Genomic DNA, 24,115 nt, shown 5'->3' on the forward strand with positions numbered 1-24,115 from the left:
GACACAGACAAGAGGAACAGAGACGGAGAAAGATACACAGAGACAGAGAGACACAGGCAGAGACACACACAGAGGCGAACAGAGAGATGTTCAATCGAACACACTTAACTCGCTCCATTGAAAGAGATTCCTCGATCTTTGCCCATCCCTAGAAGTCGTTCTAGTTTCTATTCATTTCATTGTGTGTAGTGTGTACGTGCAAGCAATGTGGGATATCGATGTACACGGATATGAACAAGATCAGCAGACAAGACGTCTTTCATACTCTTTGGTTCTTTCGGTAAAGTGACGTAGGTAGAAAAACGAAAGTAAAAAAATAAATCACGACGTTTCGATCGCAACACGAGCAGTCGTCCTCAGGCGAAAACATCCAGACATTGTCGTGGCAGAATTCACATGAGCTACAGCTGAGCATTGTTTTAATACGGTGGGCTCACGCGAAATTGATTCTGGAAGACGAAGGTACTTTTAAAACCCACTGGCGATACTTTCATATAAGCGCACTTCATATATCTGTGATGAACCCTGCACTTTCCGTTGTTTTCATGCAGGGGGCGCTGCAAACCTACTCGCCCGCCCCCTGCATGAACGACGGAGGCGCAGGGACAGACGTTCGATCGCGTTGGAATCGATCTACAGACGGCGGTCTTCTGGCACGGCCAGCTCTGTCGCCTTATCTCCACCCCACTATCTCAACTAGGTGAAAGTCCGCATCGAACCGAATCCCCGGCAAGGCCATCTACTTAACGACTAAATGTCGTTTTCAATGAAGTCTTCCAGATGTAAAATTATATAAGCTTTTAATGAATATATAAAATTATCAAAAGGTAATACAATTCAAAGTTGTTTCATTTTAAAACTTCAAAACAAAGCATCGGGAGTTTGCGTGGATGCGTCGTTCGTGCGCAATTTTTTTAGTGACTTTCCTGGCCCAAGGCCGTAAATGGTTGTGAGGGGGCTGTAGGCGGTCCGGTTTGCTTCAATCCATGGTTGTGAACATCCAGATGTTAATCAGCCAGAACCATTTCTAGTCCTAGTTAGACAAAATCTACGTCAACACGTAATACAAAATTATAATTCGTGTTGTAGAGAATGTATCTCCTCTACGTGTAACTTTTGAGTGGTATGTCTTGCAACTGATGAATGATCCGATTGTACTCCCTATTTCAAAGACAATGAGTTGCTCCAGAGGGAGATGCTTCCTGAAAAAACAAACATACCCTTTGACCTGTATCACAAGAACGAGTCTCATCTGAGTGATCTGTACAGGTTACTTCCAAAACACACTTTGTCCTAACATGACGTATTCAATGTTTGATCCTTATAGACAAAATGTTGCATGTACGCACACAATCAGACAAGTATTCATTCTAAATTGAGTAATTTTAACAAAATTGAATTACTGCACTGAAATATGCTGCATCAGGTGACATCGCATTAACAAGCTTTCAAAAAGAAATACCACCATCTGCTTTACAGTGTATGTACAACATACTATTGTGCCATTCAATACGAGTAGGTCATTGCATGTTGGCGTCTCGGTAAAAATTTAGCAAATTACAAACTCCACAACTGAGATGCCACATCAACCATCGCCCCCTACTGACAGGCTCTTGCCCACATGCAGGCCGGTGCAGGGCCACCACCTTGTGCCACACAGGGGCAGCTGCTACTTGGGGATGCTCTTCGAGTGTTTGAGACGAGATAAAATACAAAACTCCGAATTGCCGAGGCGATTAAGCAGGCACCATTTTAATGCAATTATTAGAACGTAGTGAATGCTTGGGAGCTTATTGGGGTCCACAAAGACTGGCCGCTCTTACCCTGCAGGTTGAACCTAGCAATTGAGTGTTCAACTTCATTCTTGTCATTAAAGGCCTGCGGACAAAGGTGCATCTATTAGAGTGATATCGTCTCAGGCTTACACATCTACCGGGTCTCCATTTGACTTTGTATTGTCTCGGAGGAAGTCCACCCACACCTCCACTTCCACAAACTGCTGGGAGTTGCCTCGCTCTGCCTCACAGTCAGAATTCTCCTCCTGCTTCACGTTGCCTCCATCGATGTGAAGGTCCGATTTTGGAGTTGAATCTTCACATTTTACCTTCACTTCTTCGCTCTTCACCATCACTTTTTCACATTTCACCTTCACATCATCATGTTTCACCTCAATACCTTTCAAAGTATACGAGCTGGAATTTTCTTCCGGTTCTTCTTTGATGAGGGATGGGCTCATTGCGGCACCTTGACTTTCACAAGCTGATTTCAAACTCCACTCCTTGTGGATCTTCTGATGCTTGTGAGTTCTCTGGTGTCTTTGAACATTTGATGAACGTGCAAACGCCTTCCCGCACACACTGCACCTGAAGGGTTTCTCTCCCGTGTGTGTTCTCTGGTGTACATGAAGAGTAGATGAATCTGAAAACGCCTTCCCACACACACTGCACTTGAAGGGTTTCTCTCCTGTGTGAGTTCTCTGGTGTATTACAAGAGTAGATGACTGTGAAAACGCCTTCCCACAAACACTGCACTTGAAGGGTTTCTCTCCCGTGTGTGTTCTCTGGTGTATTACCAGAGTAGATGAATCTGAAAACGCCTTACCACACACACTGCACTTGAAGGGTTTCTCTCCTGTGTGTGTTATCTGGTGTTTTTTAAGAGCAAATGGATGTGAAAATGCTTTCCCACACACAGTGCACTTGAAGGGTTTCTCTCCCGTGTGTGTTCTCTGGTGTTTTTTAAGATGAAATGGATGTAGAAATGCCTTCCCACACACAGTGCACTTGAAGGGTTTCTCTCCCGTGTGTGTTCTCTGGTGTACTACAAGAGTAGATGAACGTGTAAATGCCTTCCCACACACACTGCACTTGAAGGGTTTCTCTCCCGTGTGTGTTCTCTGGTGTACATGAAGAGAAGATGAATCTGAAAACGCCTTCCCGCACGGAGTGCACTTGAAGGGTTTCTCTCCCGTGTGTGTTCTCTTGTGTGTTACAAGAGTAGATGAACGTGCAAACGCCTTCTCACACACACTGCACTTGAAGGGTTTCTCTCCTGTGTGTGTTCTCTGGTGTTTTTTAAAAGCAGATGACCATGCAAATTCCTTCCCACACACACTACACTTGAAGGGTTTCTCTCCTGTGTGAATTCTCTGGTGCCGTGCTAAATGTGCAGGACGATCCGTGCTGAATGCACACCGGTCACATTGTTGCCTTGTCGCACCAAGCTGCGCTGAGTGCCTTTGCTCCATCAGACTAATTATGCAGAGACAGCGACAGCTGCAGACAGAAAAAAATATCCACACCATCTACACATCAGTATCAATGCATATATACAGTCACACGTGACTTACACGTCTATACTTATTAATATATTCATGATATAGTGAAAAAGTGTCACAAATTCATCACACGGGCTGTTATGGCACACAATGAGAGGGCGAATGGTCGTAAGCATGCCTGGAAGCCATCGTATCTTCAAAATGAATGTTAACCCAAAACTCCGAGCACACAATTTTGGCTGTCTAGCAACAAAAGGAATATTTATGAAAGCTAAATTTAGCTGACATAGCAAAAGGTGTTGAAAATAATACTATTTGTGTTGTGCAAAAATGCATAAATTAATGTTCAATCGCAACTTAGAGGTGTGAAGCCAGCCAGGCTCACGATGTCCTTGAATGCTTAACAGATCTGACTTCAGCTGCATGTGTGTGCTGTGTTAACTTCTTGACTGTTTCCATTCTTACAAAGTTCCAGAGGAAAACAAAAACAAACTATTGTTGTGATAACCTCCGTGTTCAATAGAGTTAATAGACTTCACTGCAAACACAAACTTTACACTGTCACACACTGGCATGGTTAACAGGTGGTGGTGTGTCCAGACCCACGCCTGGCCACCTTCATCCGCTCACTATTAATGCTTCCTCACTCCACCAAGTAATTCAATGAGGATCAATCAACATCGCCAAGGCTGCGTGTCTCTCTCTCTCCGTGGTTTGACGCCTGCTGTATATTTGGAGTTTACGTGTCTCTCTTTCCCCGTGGCCGCGTGGATTTCCCTCCGGATCCCCCGGTTGTCCCCACTCCTCATGCAGAGAGTGAACACCACCACGCGTCTAGAGTGAACACCACCACATATAGAGAGTGAACACCGCCACGCGTCTAGAGTGAACACCACCACGCGTCTAGAGTGAACACCGCCACGCGTTTAGAGTGAACACCACCACGCGTCTAGAGTGAACACCGCCTTGCGTCCAGAGTGAACACCGCCACGCGTCCAGAATGAACACCGTCACGCGTCTAGAGTGAACACCGCCACGCGTCTAGAGTGAACACCGCCACGCGTCTAGAGTGAACACCGCCACGCGTCCAGAGTGAACACCGCCACGCGTCCAGAGTGAACACCGCCACGCGTCCAGAGTGAACACCGCCACGCGTCCAGAGTGAACACCGCCACGCGTCCAGAGTGAACACCGCCACGCGTCCAGAGTGAACACCGCCACGCGTCCAGGGTGAACACCGCCACGCGTCTAGAGTGAACACCGCCATGCTGTTGACGAGCCTCACCTTGTTGTTGTTGTTGTGGGTAGGTAGCTTGTGAAAACAAGAGCGGTATAGCAGCTCAAGCGGGCGTGGCCTGGTAAAAATAAAAACGGTGTTAATATTGAATATTTAAACAAAGTTTCAAAGTGGCGATCCGGGTCAAGACAAATTCAACTTAAGCGAGAGAATTAAAGCAAACGCGATCAGGCGAGGGCAGGAGGCAAGGCCCCGCGTTGTAAGTTCCAACCTGGACATCGCTTCCATGCTCGCTGCTACTCAAATGACATCCCTACGAGAGAGAGAGCGAGGCTCTACCTCGGTAAACAACAACCACCACAACAACCACCACAACCACCACAACCGCGATGAGAATTCCTCACCTCGGATTTCAGTTCACGGGCGGAGCGGCAACTTCCTGGTCCCTCGTGACGTCACGCGGCAGCAGGTGACATGACGTCACTTGCGGGGTACGATGACACTCCCCTCCCACAATGAGCGGCTCCTCAACTCGCTACGGCTTTCACGAATAAATTATGTTAATGAGCCGCCAGTCACCGGGCGTGGCTTTGCCCAAATAAAGATTGGCACTGGGACAGGTATTGGCAGCGGCCGAGTGGATGTGACGTCACGCTCAAGAGCACGGTGGTCGGGGGGTGAGTGACATGACGTCACTATCGAGGCACACCTCCCCTGGCGTTTGACGCCGATGAGGTCACGCTGAGCGGTGACGTCAGAGAGCGGGGTCGGAGTTCAAGCTTGTTGACAGAAAGGAAGCAGCAGTGTCGACACGGCCTCAAACGAGTCCCCGGTGCGGTGTGTCAACATCGCCAGCACTGGGGAGACAAAGGCGGCCGGGCGTGGTGCTGGCCACCCACCCCCCCCCTCGTGTGCCGTGACGTGGCTTGGCTCTCCAGCATACCGCTGGCGACATTTCACGATGACATTTTCACGTCCATGAAAAGAAAATCGCCATACGAACCTAGGCCGTTTTTTTGGCAAAATTGACCCAATTTTCCGAGCTTTGTTTTTCTACTAAAAGTGCATTCCTTGGTTGTGTTTAGCCTGAGTAGCCTATATATTACGTTAAAAAGTGGGGAATTTCATGCATGAAATTTTCGAATATAAAAAGTTAATCGGCATACTGTGCCGATTTTAGGCTCAATAAGCTCAACTTTCACAGCTTTGTTTTTGGACGAAAGTTAATTCCTCTATTGTATTTACCCTTAGTATGCCATGCATTAGATTAAAAGTGGAACATTTTATGATGAAATATATATTACATTAAAAGTGGAAAATTTGACCATGAAATTTGAAGTAAAAAGATCAAATTGGCATACTTTACCGATGCCGTTCTTGGCCAAAATTGGCTCAATTTTCATAGCTAGATTTTTCAAGAAAAAGTGAATTCTTCCATTTTGTTAAGCATTCGTATGCTCTATATTACTTTAAAAGTGGGAAATTTCACGATTAAATTTTCACGCCCCAAAAATAAAATCGGGGATACTTACTTATGCCGGTTTTAACCAAAATAAGCCAAATTTTCATAGCTTTCTTTTTCAACAAAAAGTTAATTAATCAATTGTATTTACCCTTAGTATGCTATGTATTAGATTAAAAGTGTAACATTTTATGATGAAATGTGCACGTCCCAATATAGAAAATCGGCATACTAACCTATGCCGTTTTTGGCCAATAAGTTTTTCTACTAAAAGTGCATTCCTTGGTTGTGTTTAGCCTGAGTAGCCTATATATTACGTTAAAACGTGGGGAATTTCATGCATGAAATTTTCGAATATAAAAAGTTAATCGGCATACTGTGCCGATTTTAGGCTCAATAAGCTCAACTTTCACAGCTTTGTTTTTGGACGAAAGTTAATTCCTCTATTGTATTTACCCTTAGTATGCCATGCATTAGATTAAAAGTGGAACATTTTATGATGAAATGTTCACGTCCCAATATAGAAAATCGGCATACAAACCTAGGCCGTTTTTGGCCAATAATGGCCAAATTTTTACAGCTTTATTTTTCAACAAAAGTGCAGTCTTCGGGTGCGCTTAGCCTTAGTATCCATTATATTACGTAAAAAAGTGGGAAATTTCACCATGACATTTTTAAGTAAAAATAAAGGAAATCACCCAAAATTGGTCAAACTTTCACAGCCTTATTTGTCGACAAAAGTTCATTGCTCCATTGTATTTAGACTTAGTATGCTACGTATCAGATTAAAAGTGGAAAATTTCACGATGAAATGTTCACGTCCCAAACAGAAAATCGACATACTATAAACCTCTGCCGTTTTTGGCTAAAATTGAACGAATTTTTACAGCTGTATTTAAAAAAAAAAGTGCATTCCTCGGTTGTGTTGAGCATGATTAACCTATATATTACATTAAAAGTGGGAAATTTGACCATGAAATTTGAAGTAAAAAGAAATTTGAAGTAAAAAGATCAAATCGGCATACTTTACCAATGCCGTTCTTGGCCAAAATTTGCTACATTTTCATAGCTAGATTTTCCAAGAAAAAGTGAATTCCTCCATTTTGTTAAGCATTAGTATGCTCTATATTACTTTAAAAGTGGGAAATTTCACGATGACATTTTCACGTCCATAAAAGGAAAATCGCCATACGAACCTAGGCCGTTTTTTTGGCAAAATCGATCAAATTTTTTTTTAGCTTTTTTTGCAACGAAAAGTGCATTCCTTGGTTGTGTTTAGCCTGAGTAGCCCATATATTACGTTAAAAAGTGGGGAATTTCATGAATTAAATTTTCGAATATAGAAAAGTTAATCGGCAAACTGTGCCGTTTTTAGGCTCAATAAGCCCAACTTTCACAGATTTATTTTCGGACGAAAATTAATTGGCTCCATTGTATTTAGCCTTAGTATGCTATGTATTAAATTAAAAGTGGAAAATTTCACGATGAAATGTTCACGTCCCAAACAGGAAATCGGCATGCTAACCTCTGCCGTTTTTGGCTAAAATTGAACGAATTTTTACAGCTGTATTTTGAAACAAAAAGTGCATTCCTCGGTTGTGTTGAGCATGATTAGCCTATATATTACATTAAAAGTGGAAAATTTGACCATGAAATTTGAAGTAAAAAGATCAAATTGGCATACTTTACCGATGCCGTTCTTGGCCAAAATTGGCTCAATTTTCATAGCTAGATTTTTCAAGAAAAAGTGAATTCTTCCATTTTGTTAAGCATTCGTATGCTCTATATTACTTTAAAAGTGGGAAATTTCACGATTAAATTTTCACGCCCCAAAAATAAAATCGGGGATACTTACTTATGCCGGTTTTAACCAAAATAAGCCAAATTTTCATAGCTTTCTTTTTCAACAAAAAGTTAATTAATCAATTGTATTTACCCTTAGTATGCTATGTATTAGATTAAAAGTGTAACATTTTATGATGAAATGTGCACGTCCCAATATAGAAAATCGGCATACTAACCTATGCCGTTTTTGGCCAATAATGGACAAATATTTGCAACTTCATTTTTCAACGAAAGTGCAATCCTCGGGTGTGCTTAGCCTTAGTATCCTATATATGACGATAAAAGGTGGGAAATTTCACACCGGGTACTTCCCGCGAGTACTCTTATATAAGCACACAACTTCATCTGTGATGAACGCTGCACTTTACGTCGTTTTCATGCAGGGGGCGCTGCAAACCTACGCGCCCCCTGCATGAACGACGGAGGAGCAGGGACAGACGCTCGATCGCGTTGGAATCAATCTGCAGACGGCGGTCTTCTGGCACGGCCAGCTCAGCTGTGTCGCCTCATCTCCACCCCGCGATCCCAACCAGGTGAAAGTCCGCATCGAACCGAACCGAACCCCGGCAAGGCCATCTACTTAACGACTAGAGAAAATTCACACGAAATGTCGTTTTCAATGAAGTCTTCCAGATGGAAAATGATATCAGCTTTTAATGAAGAAATACAATTATCAAATGCAAAACAATATACAATTCAAAGTTGTTTCATTTTCAAACTTCAAAACGGAGCATCGGGAGTTTGCGTGGATGCGTCGTAAGTGTGAATTTTTTTCGTGACTTTCCTGACCCAAGGCCGTAAATGGTTGTGAGGGGCACCGCAGGCGGTCAGGCTTGCTTCAACCCCATGGTTGTGAACATCCAGACGTTAATCGGCAAGGACCATTTCTCGTCCTAATTCGACAAAATCTACGTCAACACGTAATACAAAATTATAATTCGTGTTGTTGAGAATGTATCTCCTCTACGTGTAACTTTTAAGTGGTATGCCTTGTAACAGATGAATGATCCGAGTGTGCTCCCTATTTTAAAGACAATGAGTTGCTCCAGAGGGAGATGCTTCCTGAAAACACAAAAATACCCTTTGACCTGTATCACAAGAACAATGAGTCTCACCTGAGTGATCTGTACAGGTTACTTGCAAAACACACAGTGTCCTAACATGACTTATTCAATGTTTGACCCTTATAGACAAAATGGTACATGTACGCACACAATCAGACAAGTATTCATTCAAAATTAGTGACAGGCATATTAACAAAATTGAATTACTGCACTGAAATATACTGCATTAGGTTACATTGCATTAACAAGAAGCTAATTTAAAAAAATACGCACCGTCTGCTTAACAGTGTATGTACAACATACTAATGCACCATTCAAAACGAGTCGGCCATTGCATGCTGGTGTCTGGATAAAAATTTATAAAAATTCTAAACATTACCTACAAACTCCACAACTGAGATGCCACATCAACCATTGCCCCCTACTGACAGGCTCTTGTCCACATGCAGGCCGGTGCAGGGCCACCACCTTGTGCCACACAGGGGCAGCTGCTACTTGGGGATGCTCTTCGAGTGTTTGAGACGAGAAACGATACAAAACTACGAATTGCCGAGGCAATTAAGCAATCACAATATAAATGCAATTGATAACATTGAATGCTTGGGAGCTTATTGGCATTCGCTCCTGGTTAGAGGTCTACCCATCACACAGGTCCACAAAGACTGGCCGCTCTTACCCTGCAGGTTGAACCTAGGAAATGAGTGTTCAACTTCACATTCTTGTCATTAGAGGCCTGTGACAAAGGTGCATCTATTGGAGCGGCATCGTCTAAGGCAGTGGTTCTTAACCTTGTTGGAGGTACTGAACCCCACCAGTTTCATATGCGCATTCACAGAACCATTCTTAATCGGAAAAATAAAATATTTTTTCAAATTCAAAACATAGGTACATGTTTTACTGGTGCACAATCATGAGTCAGGTGTGTGTCTTAACCTCCACCGAACCCCTGAGACTGACTCACCGAACCCCTGGGGTTCGATCGAACCCAGGTTAAGAACCACTGGTCAAAGGCTTACGCATCTCCCGGGTCTCCATTTGACTTTGTATTGTCTCGGAGGAAGTCCACCCACACCTCCACTTCCACAAACTGCTGGGAGTCGCCTCGCTCTGCCTCACCGTCAGAATTCTCCTCCTGCTTCACGTTGCCTCCATCGATGCGAAGGTCCCATTTGGGAGTTGAATCTTCATCTTAACATTTTACCTTCACTTCTTTGCTCTTCACCATCACGTCTTCACATTTCACCTTCACCTCTTCATATTTCACCTCGTTACCTTTAAAAGTGTCCAAGCTGGGATTTTCTTCCGGTTCTTGTTTGATGAGCGATGGGCTCATTGCAGCACTTTGACTTTCACAAGCTGATTTCACACTCCACTCCTGGTGGATCTTCTGATGCTTGTGTGTTCTCTGGTGTCGTTGAAGATTTGGTGAAAGTGTAAACGCCTTCTCACACACACCGCACTTGAAGGGTTCTCTCCCGTGTGTGTTCTCTGGTGTGCTACAAGATGAGCTGAACATGCAAACACCCTCCCACACACACTGCACTTGAAGGGTTTCTCTCCCGTGTGTGTTCTCTTGTGTGTTACAAGAGCAGATGAATGTGCAAACGCCTTCCCACACACACTGCACTTGAAGGGTTTCTCTCCCGTGTGTGTTCTCTGGTGTACATGAAGATTTGATGACTCTGCAAACGCCCTCCCACACACACTGCACTTGAAGGGTTTCTCTCCCGTGTGTGTTCTCTGGTGCTGTGTCAAATGTGCAGGACAATCCGTGCTGTATGCACACCGGTCGCATTGTTGCCTTTTTGCACCGAGCCACGCCGAGTGCCTTTGCTCCATGAAACCAATTCTGCAGAGGCAGCGACAGCTGCAGACAGAAAAAAAGATATCCACACCATCTACACATCAGTATCGAGGCACAGAGGAATGCATATACACAGTCACACGTGACTTACACGTCTATAGTTTATCATATATTTATGATATAGTTAAAAAAAAGTGTCCCAAATTCATCACACGGGCTCTTATGGCACACAATGAGAGGGCAAATGGTCATAAACCTGCCTGGAAGCCCTCGTATCTTCAAAATGAACGTTAACCCAAAACTCAGCACACAATTTCAGCTGTTTGGCTTCAAAATGAATGTTTATGAAAGCTAAATTCAGTTGACATAGCAAAGGGTGTTGAAAATAAAACTATTTGTGTCATGCACAAATGCATAAATTAATGTTCAATCGCAACTTAGAGGTGTGAAGCCAGGCACAGATGTCCTTGATTGCTGGGATGAGCAGTTCCGACTTCAGCTGCTGCACGTGTGAGCTGTGATCACTTCCTGACTCCATTCTTACAAAGAGTTCCAGAGGAAAACTAAAATAAACTACTGTTTTGATATAACCTCTGTGCTCAATAGAGTTAATAAACTTTACTGCAAATACAAACTTGACACTGTCACACACTCAGAGGTGGAGCCAGGATTTTCAGGTAGGGGGGGGAAACCCCTCCAGCAATGAAAAATTACAGGAGTTGTTAGTAAGTAAGGAGTTGTTAGTAAGAAAGGACTTGTCCCTTGCTTTTCATTCGACGCGTGTGATCGTCATCGCGCTCGCTGAACGTGTTGATGCCTTCAGGAAAGAAAAATAGACTTTTGTATTTTGGGGGGGGGGGGGGGGGAATGACCATGACGTATGTGGCATCAACCCGCATCACACCTGAGCTAAGCGCTCTGCAATGCTTACCCCCCTACCACATGGCTCTTCGCGCGCCGTACTTCTACAGCTGTTCACAGCGTGCCGGGAGATTTTAGGTGGCGCTTCGCTCCTGGCCGATTAAGTCATTGGCTTCTCGGAGTTTCAATCCTAATCCGTGTGAAGAACGGGTACAACTGCCATCTTAAATATAAAGCAGAACTTACACCTGTTTGTTTGTGTGCAGCAGCAAAAACTCTCCAACGCTGAGCTCTGGCGTCATGAAATTTTCACAGCTTATGCTGTCTGGAATGTCTAAGCGAGCGCCGCGTCATTCCCTTCCCGAGTGGCAAAAATCGACCTGACGTAGCAGTGGGTTCAGGTTGAATTTCCTTGAGTGAAAACATCCGATTTAGGTAAATTGAAGTGTTTCGGCTTCCTTCTTGCAAGCATCAATTTTTTCAGGGTTTTTCATTGAATTATGAGGGAATATTAAATTAATCCAAGACAAAAATCCAAGTCCCGGGCAAAGCCAGGTAGTGAAGCTAGTTACTAATAAACCCCAATGATCCTATCGAAATTACGGATTTCTATCGGATCGTTGGGGGGGCACGTGCCACCCCACCCCCACTGGCTCCACCACTCTCACACACTGGCAGCATGGTTCACAGGTGGTGGTGTATCCAGACCCACGCCTGGCCACCTTCACCTGCTCAGTATTAATGCTTCCTCACTCCACCAAGTAATTCATTGAGGATCAACCAACACAGCCGAGGCTGCGTGTCTCTCTGTGGTGAGATGTTAACTACCTGTCCTGGCATACAGGAAGTCGTGGGTTCGATCCCGACCCTGACGCCTGCTGTATATTTGTAGTTTACGTGTCTCTCTCTCTCTCCCCGTGGTCGCGTGGATTTCCTTCCCGATCCCCGGGTTTCCCCTCCACACGTCTATAGTGAACACCGCCACGTGTCTATAGTGAACACCTCCACGTGTCTATAGCGAACACCTCCACGTGTCTATAGTGAACACCTCCACGTGTCTATAGTGAACACCGCCACGTGTCTATAGCGAACACCGCCACGCGTCTATAGTGAACACCTCCACGTGTCTATAGCGAACACCTCCACGTGTCTATAGTGAACACCTCCACGTGTCTATAGTGAACACCTCCACGTGTCTATAGTGAACACCTCCACGCGTCTATAGCGAACACCGCCACGCGTCTATAGTGAACACCTCCACGTGTCTATAGCGAACACCTCCACGTGTCTATAGTGAACACCTCCACGTGTCTATAGTGAACACCTCCACGTGTCTATAGTGAACACCTCCACGCGTCTATAGTGAACACCTCCACGTGTCCAGAGTGAACACCGCCACGCGTCTATAGTGAACACCTCCACGCGTCTATAGTGAACACCGCCACGTGTCTATAGTGAACACCTCCACGTGTCTATAGTGAACACCTCCACGTGTCTATAGTGAACACCGCCACGCGTCTAGAGTGAACACCTCCACGTGTCTATAGTGAACACCTCCACGCGTCTATAGTGAACACCTCCACGTGTCTATAGTGAACACCGCCACGCGTCTATAGTGAACACCTCCACGCGTCTATAGTGAACACCGCCACGTGTCTATAGTGAACACCTCCACGCGTCTATAGTGAACACCGCCACGTGTCTATAGTGAACACCGCCACGCGTCTATAGTGAACACCTCCACGCGTCTATAGTGAACACCGCCACGTGTCTATAGTGAACACCTCCACGCGTCTATAGTGAACACCGCCACGTGTCTATAGTGAACACCTCCACGCGTCTATAGTGAACACCGCCACGTGTCTATAGTGAACACCGCCACGCGTCTATAGTGAACACCGCCACGTGTCCAGAGTGAACACCGCCACGCGTCTATAGTGAACACCTCCACGTGTCCAGAGTGAACACCGCCACGCGTCTATAGTGAACACCTCCACGCGTCTATAGTGAACACCGCCACGCGTCTATAGTGAACACCTCCACGTGTCTATAGTGAACACCTCCACGTGTCCAGAGTGAACACCTCCACGCATCTATAGTGAACACCTCCACGTGTCCAGAGTGAACACCTCCACGCGTCTATAGTGAACACCGCCACGCGTCTATAGTGAACACCTCCACGCGTCTATAGTGAACACCGCCACGTGTCCAGAGTGAACACCTCCACGCATCTATAGTGAACACCTCCACGTGTCCAGAGTGAACACCTCCACGCGTCTAGAGTGAACACTGCCACGTGTCTATAGTGAACACCGCCACGCGTCTAGAGTGAACACTGCCACGTGTCTATAGTGAACACCTCCACGTGTCCAGAGTGAACACCTCCACGCGTCCAGAGTGAACACCTCCACGTGTCCAGAGTGAACACCTCCACGTGTCTATAGTGAACACCACCACGCGTCCAGAGCGAACACCGCCACGTATCTAGAGTGAACACCGCCACGCGTCTAGAGTGAACACCGCCACGCGTCCAGAGTGAACACCACCACGTGTCTAGAGTGAACACCACCACGTGTCTAGAGTGAACACCGCCACGCGTCTAGAGTGAACACTGCCACACGTCTAGAGCGAACACCGCCACGCGTCCAGAGTGAACACCACCACGCATCTAGAGTGAACACCACCACGCGTCTAGAGCGAACACCGCCGTGTCTAGAGCGAACACCGCCACGCGTCTAGAGTGAACACCACCACGCGTCTAGAGCGAACACCGCCACGTGTCTAGAGTGAACACCACCACGCGTCTAGAGTGAACACCGCCACGCGTCTAGAGTGAACACCACCACGCGTCTAGAGCGAACACCGCCACGTGTCTAGAGTGAACACCACCACGCGTCTAGAGTGAACACCGCCACGCGTCTAGAGCGAACACCGCCACGTATCTAGAGTGAACACCACCTCGCGTCTAGAGCGAACACCGCCACGTGTCTAGAGTGAACACCACCACGCGTCTAGAGTGAACACCGCCACGCGTCTAGAGCGAACACCGCCACGCGTCTAGAGCGAACACCGCCACGTGTCTAGAGTGAACACCACCACGCATCTAGAGTGAACACCACCACGCGTCTAGAGCGAACACCGCCGTGTCTAGAGCGAACACCGCCACGCGTCTAGAGTGAACACCGCCACGTATCTAGAGTGAACACCGCCACGCGTCTAGAGTGAACACCACCACGCGTCTAGAGTGAACACCACCACGTGTCTAGAGTGAACACCGCCATGTGTCTAGAGCGAACACCGCCACGCGTCTAGAGCGAACACCGCCACGCGTCTAGAGTGAACACCGCCACGCTGTTGACGAGCCTCACCTTGTTGTTATTGTTGTTGTGGGCAGGTCGTTTCTGAACACAAGAGCGGTACAGCAGCTCAAGCGGGCGTGGCCTGGTAAGAAATGAAAAAAAACTGTGAATATTTAAAACAAAACAAGTTACAAAGTAGCGAGCCAGGTGAAGGGAAATTAAAACTTAAGCAAGATACTCTTTCGGTAAAGTCACGTAGGTAAAACATTAAAATTAATGAAAGTAAAATAAAATAAAATATTTTATTTTATTTTATATTATTTTACTTTCATTAATTTTAATGTTTTACCTACGTGACTTTACCGAAACAACCTAAGAATATGAATCATTGCAGTCACGAAAGCTTCAAATCTAGAAGAAACTCTTTGGTTCTTTCGGTAAAGTCACGTAGAATAAATAAATAAAATAATAGCATACGACATTTCGATTGCAACACAAGCAATCATCATCAGGTACAAATGAAAGAGAAAAAAAACCTAGTAAACTTAGAAATGTAGTGCAATACAACACAGAGAGTCGGCTAACATAACAGTCAACAGCCCACCTGGTTGATAACGTTCTTCCAAAGATTGCTCAATTTGAGAGAGAGACACGGAGACACATAGACAGACACATAAGCAGAGAGAGAGAGAGAGAGATGACACATAGACACACAGAGAGAGATGACAGAGAGACACACAGAGACACACAGAGACACACAGAGACACACACAGAAACAACGCCTCTGTGTCGAGGCCTTAAATAGAGAGAGAGGGGGGCAGAGAGAGAGAGGGGGGTAGAGAAAGGGGCAGAGAGATGGGTGGTGGTGGGAATCCGGTTTCAAGTACCACCATCCCTCTCAAAAGAATTCTCTCATCAAAACGCTATACCGCAGAGCCAATGGCATTTCTGACCAACACCACTTGGCCGGTGAATTAAGTCATGTACATCGGGCCCTCAGGATGAACGGATACTCTGACCGCACTATCCGCCAAGCTGTTTCTCCCACCATACAGAAACAGCCACATGAAACTCCAACCAAAACTATCACGTTGCCATACATAGCAGGCGTGACCAAAAAGATCTCCAAAATTCTAAACAAACATAAGATCCAAGTCCGATTCAGTACAGTGCATAATATCCGTTATTTGATTCCATCTGTGAAGGATGTCGTTCCTGACTTACAGTATCCTGGAGTCTACAAATTGAGTTGCATTTGTGGTGATTGCTACATTGGAGAAACGAAACGTCATGTTGCTGATCGTGTCCGCGAGCACAAGTCAGATCTGAAACACGGCAGAACTGATTCTTCGGCCGTTGCCGATCATTGCTACAACTCGGTGGGCTCTCATGAAATTGTCTTTTCCGAGACCAAGGTTCTCTGCAAGCCTCCTGGCTACCATCAAAGGTTTGTGCACGAAGCCATACAAATATACAAACACAGACATAATTTCAACCGTGATGATGGGTACAAACTTAGTAATCATTGGAAAGATGTTATCAACCACGCAAAAAAGATTTAACTACACTTATTTGCCAATCTTATTTGACAGACAACTATTACAGTTTTACCATGTTTAGTGGTGGTATCCCTGCCACAGGTTGAGTCACAAACCGCACCTCTCCACAACAAAGGCTCAGCCTTTGTTATGCAGTCTATTCTTAGTCTTAAGCCTCACCTTACCATATTAATAATGCGCCCCTTGCACCACGATCTTCTCCAACCATTATATAAACGGAGTGGTAGCTACTGCAATCTCTCATTTACTTGATACAGCTGTCGTGGCTGTGACGGTACCACCTGAAGACGGAAGCTTGTGTTGCCTCCGAAACGTCGTGATTTTTTATTTTACTTTTTTACGTGACTTTACCGAAAAAACCTAAGAATAAGCGAGAGAATTGAAGCAAACGCGACCAGGCGAGGGCAGGAGGCAAGGCCCCGCGTTGTAAAGTTCCAAAGTGGACATCGCTTCCATGCTCGCTGCTACTCAATTGACATCCCTACGAGAGAGAGAGCGAGGCGCTACCTCGGTAAACAACAACCACCACAACCACCACAACAACAACCACCACAACAACCACAATCACCACAACCGCGATGAGAATCTCACCTCGGATTTCAGTGCACGGGCCGAGCGGAAACTTCCCGGTCCCTCGTGACGTCACGCGGCAGCAGGTGACATGACGTCACTTGCGGTGTACGATGACACTCCCCTCCCCACAATGAGCGGCTCGAAACTCGCGACTTCACGAATAAATTATGTTAATGAGCCGCCAGTCACCGGGCGTGGCTTTGCCCAAATAAGGATTGGCACTGGGACAGGTATCGGCAGCGGCTGAGTGGATGTGACGTCACGCTCAAGAGCGCGGTGGTCGGGGGTGAGTGACATGACGTCACTAACGAGGCACCTCCCCCTGGCGTTTGACGCCGATGAGGTCACGCTGAGCGGTGACGTCAGAAGCCATACAAATATACAAACACAGACATACATTCAACCGTGATGATGGGTACAAACTTAGTAATCATTGGAAAGATGTTATCAACCACGCAAAAAAGACTTAATCACAAATTTTTTGGACCATCTTATCTGACAGGCACTATTTTACTGTACTTTACCGAGTGTTAACATCCCCAGTTATTTTAACAGTACTCTCTTCATTGTTCAGCCAGCATTGGTATAAACATGGGCATTTTCGTTCTTTTGTCTATCATGTGTATCAGACCCCCCCTCCCCCTCTCTCTCCATTGTGTTGGCGTGTGCAGTAATTGGCCGCTTGCGCACAAGCGCTTCCACGTCCGTCCCCCACCCTTTTGGCCTCGCCCCCCCCCGCCCCCCCCTCCCTCCCGATACGTTCCATTCATTGGCTACCATAGTCTGATGAGCTCCCCCTAAGTTTGTACCCATCATCATTTTCGTTCTTTTGTCTATCATGTGTATTAGACCTCCCCTCCTCCTCTCTGCCCATTGTGTTGGCGGGTGCAGTGGCTGGCCGCTAGCGCACAATCGCTCCATTGTGTTGGCGTGTGCAGTAATTGGCCGCTTGCGCACAAGCGCTTCCACGTCCATCGCCCACCCTTTTGGCCTCGCCCCCCCTCCCTCCCGATACGTTCCTTTCATTGGCTACCATAGTCTGATGAGCTCCCCCCTCCCTCTCCCTCCCCCTTCAACTCGCTTTTAAGGGATTACATCTTGAATCATGGCCTCACTTGATGCAGCTAATCTGGCTGTGACGGTCCCACCTGATGACGGAGACTTGTGTTGCCTCCGAAACGTCGTGATTTTTTATTTTATTTTATTTTCATTCATTTTGATGTTTTACCTACGTGACTTTACCGGAAAAAACCTAAGAAGAAATTTAACATGGTTGCTGCAGGTGTGGACACATAGTGCAACTGCAGCGCCTCAGCGCGCTAATTGTAGCAGTGGAACTGTTCGGTGTCTTCACGGCTTCATTGCAGCCAACCCGCTTGGGACAAACGCCAGAACGCCGCCGCAGCAGTAGCAGCGTGGGGGGGCTGGTCACGTGGGTGGGGGAGGGGTGGGGCTGGTCACGTGGACTGGGGGAGGGGCGGGGCTGGTCACGTGGGCTGGGGGAGGGGAGGGGCTGGTGACGTGGGCATGGGCTGGTCACGTGGGCGGGGGGGGGGCTGGTCACGTGGGCGGGGCTGGTCACATGGGCGGGGGGGGGAGTGGCTGGTCACGTGGGCGGGGGGAGGGGCTGGTCACGTGGGTGGGGGGGGAGGGGCTGGTCAAGTGGGCGGGGGAGGGAGTGGCTGGTCACGTGGGTGGGGGGGGAGTGGCTGGTCATGTGGGCGGGGGGAGGGGCTGGTCACGTGGGTGGGCGGGAGGGGCTGGTCACGTGGGCGGGGGAGGGGAGGGGCTGGTCACGTGGGAGGGGGGAGGGGCTGGTCACGTGGGCGGGGGAGGGGAGGGGCTGGTCACGTGGGCGGGGGGGGGGCTGGTCACGTGGGTGGGGGGGGAGGGGCTGGTCACGTGGGTGGGGGGGGAGGGGCTGGTCACGTGGGCGGGGGAGGGGAGGGGCTGGTCACGTGGGCGGGGGGGGGGAGGGGCTGGTCACGTGGGCGGGGGAGGGGCTGGTCACGTGGGCGGGGGAGGGGAGGGGCTGGTCACGTGGGCGGGGGAGGGGCTGGTCACGTGGGCGGGGGGGGGAGGGGCTGGTCACGTGGGCGGGGGAGGGGAGGGGCTGGTCACGTGGGCGGGGGAGGGGAGGGGCTGGTCACGTGGGCGGGGGAGGGGAGGGGCTGGTCACGTGGGCGGGGGGGGGGAGGGGCTGGTCACGTGGGCGGGGGAGGGGAGGGGCTGGTCACGTGGGCGGGGGAGGGGAAGGGCTGGTCACGTGGGCGGGGGGGGGGAGTGGCTGGTCACGTGGGCGGGGGGGGAGGGGCTGGTCACGTGGGCGGGGGGGGGGGCTGGTCACGTGGGCGGGGGAGGGGAGGGGCTGGTCACGTGGGCGGGGGGAGGGGCTGGTCACGTGGGTGGGGGGGGAGGGGCTGGTCACGTGGGCGGGGGAGGAGAGGGGCTGGTCACGTGGGCGGGGGAGGGAAGGGGCTGGTCACGTGGGCGGGGGAGGGGAGGGGCTGGTCACGTGGGCGGGGGGGAGGGGCTGGTCACGTGGGCGGTGGTTGGAGGGGCTGGTCACGTGGGCGGGGGAGGGGAGGGGCTGGTCACTTGGGCGGGGGGGGGGAGTGGCTGGTCACGTGGGCAGGGGAGGGGAGGGGCTGGTCACGTGGGCGGGCGAGGGGCTGGTCACGTGGGTGGGGGGGAGGAGCTGGTCACGTGGGCGGGGGAGGGGCTGATCACGTGGGCGGGGGGGGGAGGGCTGGTCACGTGGGCGGGGGAGGGGAGGGGCTGGTCACGTGGGCGGGGGAGGAGAGGGGCTGGTCACGTGGGCGGGGGAGGGGCGGGGCTGGTCACGTGGGTGGGTGGGGGGAGGGGCTGGTCACGTGGGTGGGTGGGGGGGGGCTGGTCACGTGGGCGGGGGGGGAGGGGCTGGTCACGTGGGCGGGCGGGGGGGCTGGTCACGTGAGCGGGGGAGGGGAGGGGCTGGTCACGTGGGCGGGGGGGGGGCTGGTCACGTGGGCGGGGGAGGGGAGGGGCTGGTCACGTGGGCGGGGGGAGGGGCTGATCACGTGGGCGGGGGGGGAGGGCTGGTCACGTGGGCGGGGGAGGGGAGGGGCTGGTCACGTGGGCGGGGGAGGGGAGGGGCTGGTCACGTGGGCGGGGGAGGGGAGGGGCTGGTCACGTGGGCGGGGGAGGGGAGGGGCTGGTCACGTGGGCAGGGGAGGGGAGGGGCTGGTCACGTGGGCGGGGGAGGGGAGGGGCTGGTCACGTGGGCGGTGGGTGGAGGGGCTGGTCACGTGGGCGGGGGAGGGGAGGGGCTGGTCACGTGGGCGGGGGAGGGGAGGGGCTGGTCACGTGGGCGGGGGAGGGGAGGGCCTGGTCACGTGGGCGGGGGAGGGGCTGGTCACGTGGGCGGGGGAGGGGAGGGGCTGGTCACGTGGGCGGGGGAGGGGAGGGGCTGGTCACGTGGGCGGGGGTGGAGGGGCTGGTCACGTGGGCGGGGGTGGACGGGCTGGTCACGTGGGCGGGGGAGGGGAGGGGCTGGTCACGTGGGCGGGGGAGGGGAGGGGCTGGTCACGTGGGCGGGGGAGGGTCACGTGGGCGGGGGGGGAGGACCTGGTCACGTGGGCGGGGGAGGGGAGGGGCTGGTCACATGGGCGGGGGAGGGGAGGGGCTGGTCACGTGGGTGGGGGGGGGAGGAGCTGGTCACGTGGGCGGGGGAGGGGAGGGGCTGGTCACGTGGGCGGGGGAGGGGAGGGGCTGGTCACGTGGGCGGGGGAGGGGAGGGGCTGGTCACGTGGGCAGGGGGGAGCTGGTCACGTGGGCAGTGGGTGGAGGGGCTGGTCACGTGGGTGGGGGGTGCTGGTTGGGGCGCCCCCGTGCGTGGTGACGTCATCGCGCTCGGGTTGATTGAACCCGAGCGCGATGACAAGAATCTGATCTGTCCAGGTTACTTGCAAAACACACACCGTGTCCTCACACGACTCATTCAATGTTTGACCCTTGTAGACAAAATGTTACACGTACGCACACAATCAGACAAGTATTCATTCTAACTTATTGACAATCATTTTTACAAAGTTAAATTACTGCACTGAAATATGCTGCATCAGGTGACATCGTATTAACAAGATAAACAAAAAACACTGTCTGCTTAACAGTGTATGTACAACATACTATTGCTCCATTCAAAACAAGTAGGCCATTGCATGTTTAATGTAGCAAATTCTAAAAACATTATCTACAAACTCCACAACTAAGATGCCACATCAACCATCGCCCCCTACTGACAGGCTCTTGTCCACACGCAGGCCCGTGCAGGGCCACCACCTTGTGCCACACAGGGGCAGCTGCTACTTGGGGATGCTCTTCGAGTGTTTGAGACGAGAAACGATACAAAACTCAGTGTTGCTGGGGCAATTAAGCGAGCACCATATAAATGCAATTATGATAACATAGTGAATGCTTGGGAGCTTATTGGATCTCGCTCCTGGTTAGAGATCTACGCAACCCACAGGTCCACAAAGACTGGCCGCTCTTACCCTGCAGGTTGAACCTAGGAACTGAGTGTTCAACTTCACATTCTTGTCATTAAAGGCCTGTGACAAGGGTGCATCTATTGGAGCGACATCGTCTCAAGCTTACGCATCTACAGGGTCTCCATTTCACTTTCTATTGTCTCGGGGGAAGTCCACCCACACCTCCACCTCCACACTGCTGAGAGTTGCCTCGCTCTGCCACAGTCAGAATTCTCACGACGTTTCGGCTACAACGCAAGCAGCCGTCCTCAGGTGAAGAATGAGACGCCGCCAAGCTTGGAGCGTATTTTGAAGCTGGAGCGTACATTTAAGGCCTAAAGGTTCAACCTCCATTTATCCAACGTTCCTCATCTTTGGACACCCAAAGGGCGACAGATCCCAACATCTTCAGGGGCTGGTCACTGTACTGGGTGGGCTACGCTAAGCTCACCATATACAGGGCAAGGAGGGTGGTCGTGGAGGGGAAACGTCCGGCCAGCAGCCTGGGCATCTTCCACACTCTGGTCAGTGCCAGGGTGTGTGGACTGAAATTCCAGCATGAAAAAATTGGAGAAGCTCCGCATCAAGCGGATTTCACAAGTAGTACTAGTCGCATTCCTGCATTTCCCATACATATGCTAAATTCCTCGCGAGTGGTGAGGGCGAGTGGTGAGGGCGAGTGGTGAGGGCGAGTGGTGAGGGCGAGTGGTGAGGGCGAGGGGTGAGGATGAGCGTGAGTGGTGAGCGGTGAGTGGTGAGCGGTGAGGGAGATGGGTGAGTGGTGAGAGTGAGTGGTGAGGGAGAGGGTGAGGATGAGCGTGGGTGGTGAGCGGTGAGGGGTGAGGGCGAGTGGTGAGGGAGATGGGTGAGTGGTGAGAGTGAGTGGTGAGGGAGAGGGGTGAGGGAGAGGGGTGAGGGAGAGGGGTGAGGGAGAGGGGTGAGGGAGAGTGGTGAGGGAGAGTGGTGAGGGAGAGGGGTGGGGGAGTGAAGAGGACGTGAAACTTTGATGAATTTACCTCAGCGTCGCGTGTTAATGCGTGCGCATATTTTTAACGCGAATTAAAAATGGCGTCCACCCTGCAGCGACGGCGTTGCTGCCCGTTGCCAGGGGCAACCGCCCTGGTCGGCGTCTCGCGCATGCGCAATGGCGTGCTTCGTCACGTGCCGGTCGGCAATAGTAAATAAATACATATAGAGAAACCGCACTAAATCGAAAATCGGACCGATTTCAAGGTGACGGACGAAAAAACGGAAATGCCTATTCCCACCGCGGGGCACGGGACGTGCCTCCTGTTGTGTTTATACCCCCTTTTTATATTAAGAATAATGAAGAAATTTTTTTTCTTCTATTTTTATTTAATAATGAAAACAACCCACTCCTCCTCACAAGCACACCAGGAATCCATGAAACATGGAGGGCCATTAAAACGGTAAGATTTCGGTCACAGAGAGGTCATAGACATCCAGATGGACAAAGATCGATGGACTAACCTCCCAAGACATCTGGATGTCTACAGATAAGGTGCAGAGTAAAGGATAACAACGGTTGCAACTCGCGTTTTCTTTAACGTTTTCCTTACCGAAAAGTAGAAACTTAACAAAAAGAATTAACCAACAAACAATAGGGGCTTGTTATTAGATATTCCCTTATATTACTCGTATTCACCGTATATATATATAATTTTGTATTGTATGTTTCTATCTACCTGACCAAAAAAAATAATAATTACGAATTCCAACAGTTAAGGAAGCGTAAGTGGCAACTTACACTTAACCTCAAGACATTAAACAAAATAACTCGAGTAAAACAGTGCGATCCCTGTATATAGATAGACAACAAACATCAATAAACTCTACGAAATACGTGTTAATAACCATGGTAAATCACAAACTGAATAATAATTATTAAGTGTTAGAACAACGGTCATCCAGAAGAATAGGAAGTCAAAATAGGTCAACCACGCACAACTTAAAGAATATGCATTCCATAGAACCAAAAATCTCCTCGGCCACCTTTGTCTTCCAACGATTTGGCACAAACACATACCAGCCTGAATACGTATTGGGGGTCTGGCCTCGGAATGACCCACTCAGAGGGAGGGGTCAAAGGGTCGCGAGGGGGGGGGGGTCTGTGCTGGCATAGCTGGGACATCTGTTTCTCTCGTTGTTGTTCCTCTCGCAAGAGATGCGCAGAGAGGGGAGTCACGTTTTGAGTTTTAAGCACAAGCGCACATCACGAATGAGCAGTCTGGTTCGAGTGGCGCTCACTCTCGCAACTCGGCTCGCAAGAGAGCTGGGGCAGATCGTGCCTCGAAGAGAGATGGAACGAGGAGGGGTCGTTCGAGTCGCAGAAGTCTGAGTTCAACCTGGGTCGAGGCTGGGTTCAGCCGTGCTGAGGCTGGGTTCAGCCGTGCTCCGGCTGGCGGAGCGTCGTGAGGGAGCAAACGCCGATGCCGATAGCAGGTGTCGCTTCTCGCAGAACGAAGTTAAGTGCGAGTGAAGCTGGCAGCTGCACGAACAAAGGAAAGCACGGAGAAGAGAGAGTGACGAGTGACAAGCAATCGACCTATAGAAAGGGCGGAAACCATCAAGCGTCGACCAAGCGAGCATCGCAAAGGACGAGCAG

At 49.6% G+C, this 24,115-nt stretch overlaps 1 protein-coding gene across 3 annotated transcripts; it reads right to left on the minus strand.

The window, feature by feature from the left end:
• Positions 1–277: 277 nt before the first annotated feature.
• Positions 278–17,144, minus strand: LOC144950900 (uncharacterized). 3 transcript variants are annotated; one of them, XM_078881066.1, is made up of 4 exons: positions 17,000–17,144; positions 14,919–14,991; positions 10,346–10,752; positions 278–3,132 (listed from the first exon to the last, which is right to left on the minus strand). In XM_078881066.1, exons 3-4 carry the CDS (start codon positions 10,722–10,724, stop codon positions 1,922–1,924), a joined length of 1,590 nt encoding a protein of 529 aa, XP_078737192.1. In that variant the 5' UTR covers positions 10,725–10,752; positions 14,919–14,991; positions 17,000–17,144; the 3' UTR covers positions 278–1,921. The 3 variants fall into 3 exon arrangements, with proteins under 3 accessions (XP_078737192.1, XP_078737191.1, XP_078737190.1); XM_078881065.1 differs by lacking the exons at positions 10,346–10,752; positions 14,919–14,991; positions 17,000–17,144 and adding exons at positions 4,567–4,632; positions 4,919–4,992 and having other exon boundaries at positions 278–3,276; XM_078881064.1 differs by lacking the exons at positions 10,346–10,752; positions 14,919–14,991; positions 17,000–17,144 and adding exons at positions 4,563–4,632; positions 4,919–4,992 and having other exon boundaries at positions 278–3,275.
• Between the last annotated feature and the right edge of the window lie 6,971 nt (positions 17,145–24,115).

The sequence above is a fragment of the Lampetra fluviatilis genome, chromosome 60 (genome assembly GCF_964198595.1).
Source record: "Lampetra fluviatilis chromosome 60, kcLamFluv1.1, whole genome shotgun sequence".
Classification (NCBI taxonomy): Eukaryota; Metazoa; Chordata; class Hyperoartia; order Petromyzontiformes; family Petromyzontidae; genus Lampetra; species Lampetra fluviatilis.

What these genes read in the sequence shown, in the direction of transcription:
- LOC144950900 (XM_078881066.1), bottom strand. Translation starts at nt 10,724, where the DNA reads ATGGAGCAAAGGCACTCGGCGTGGCTCGGTGCAAAAAGGCAACAATGC. An exon ending in CACGGGAGAGAACCCTTCAA is followed by an intron (nt 3,133 to 10,345) that starts GTGCGGTGTGTG and finishes TTCACACAGGAG; the next exon opens with AGAAACCCTTCAAGTGTAGT.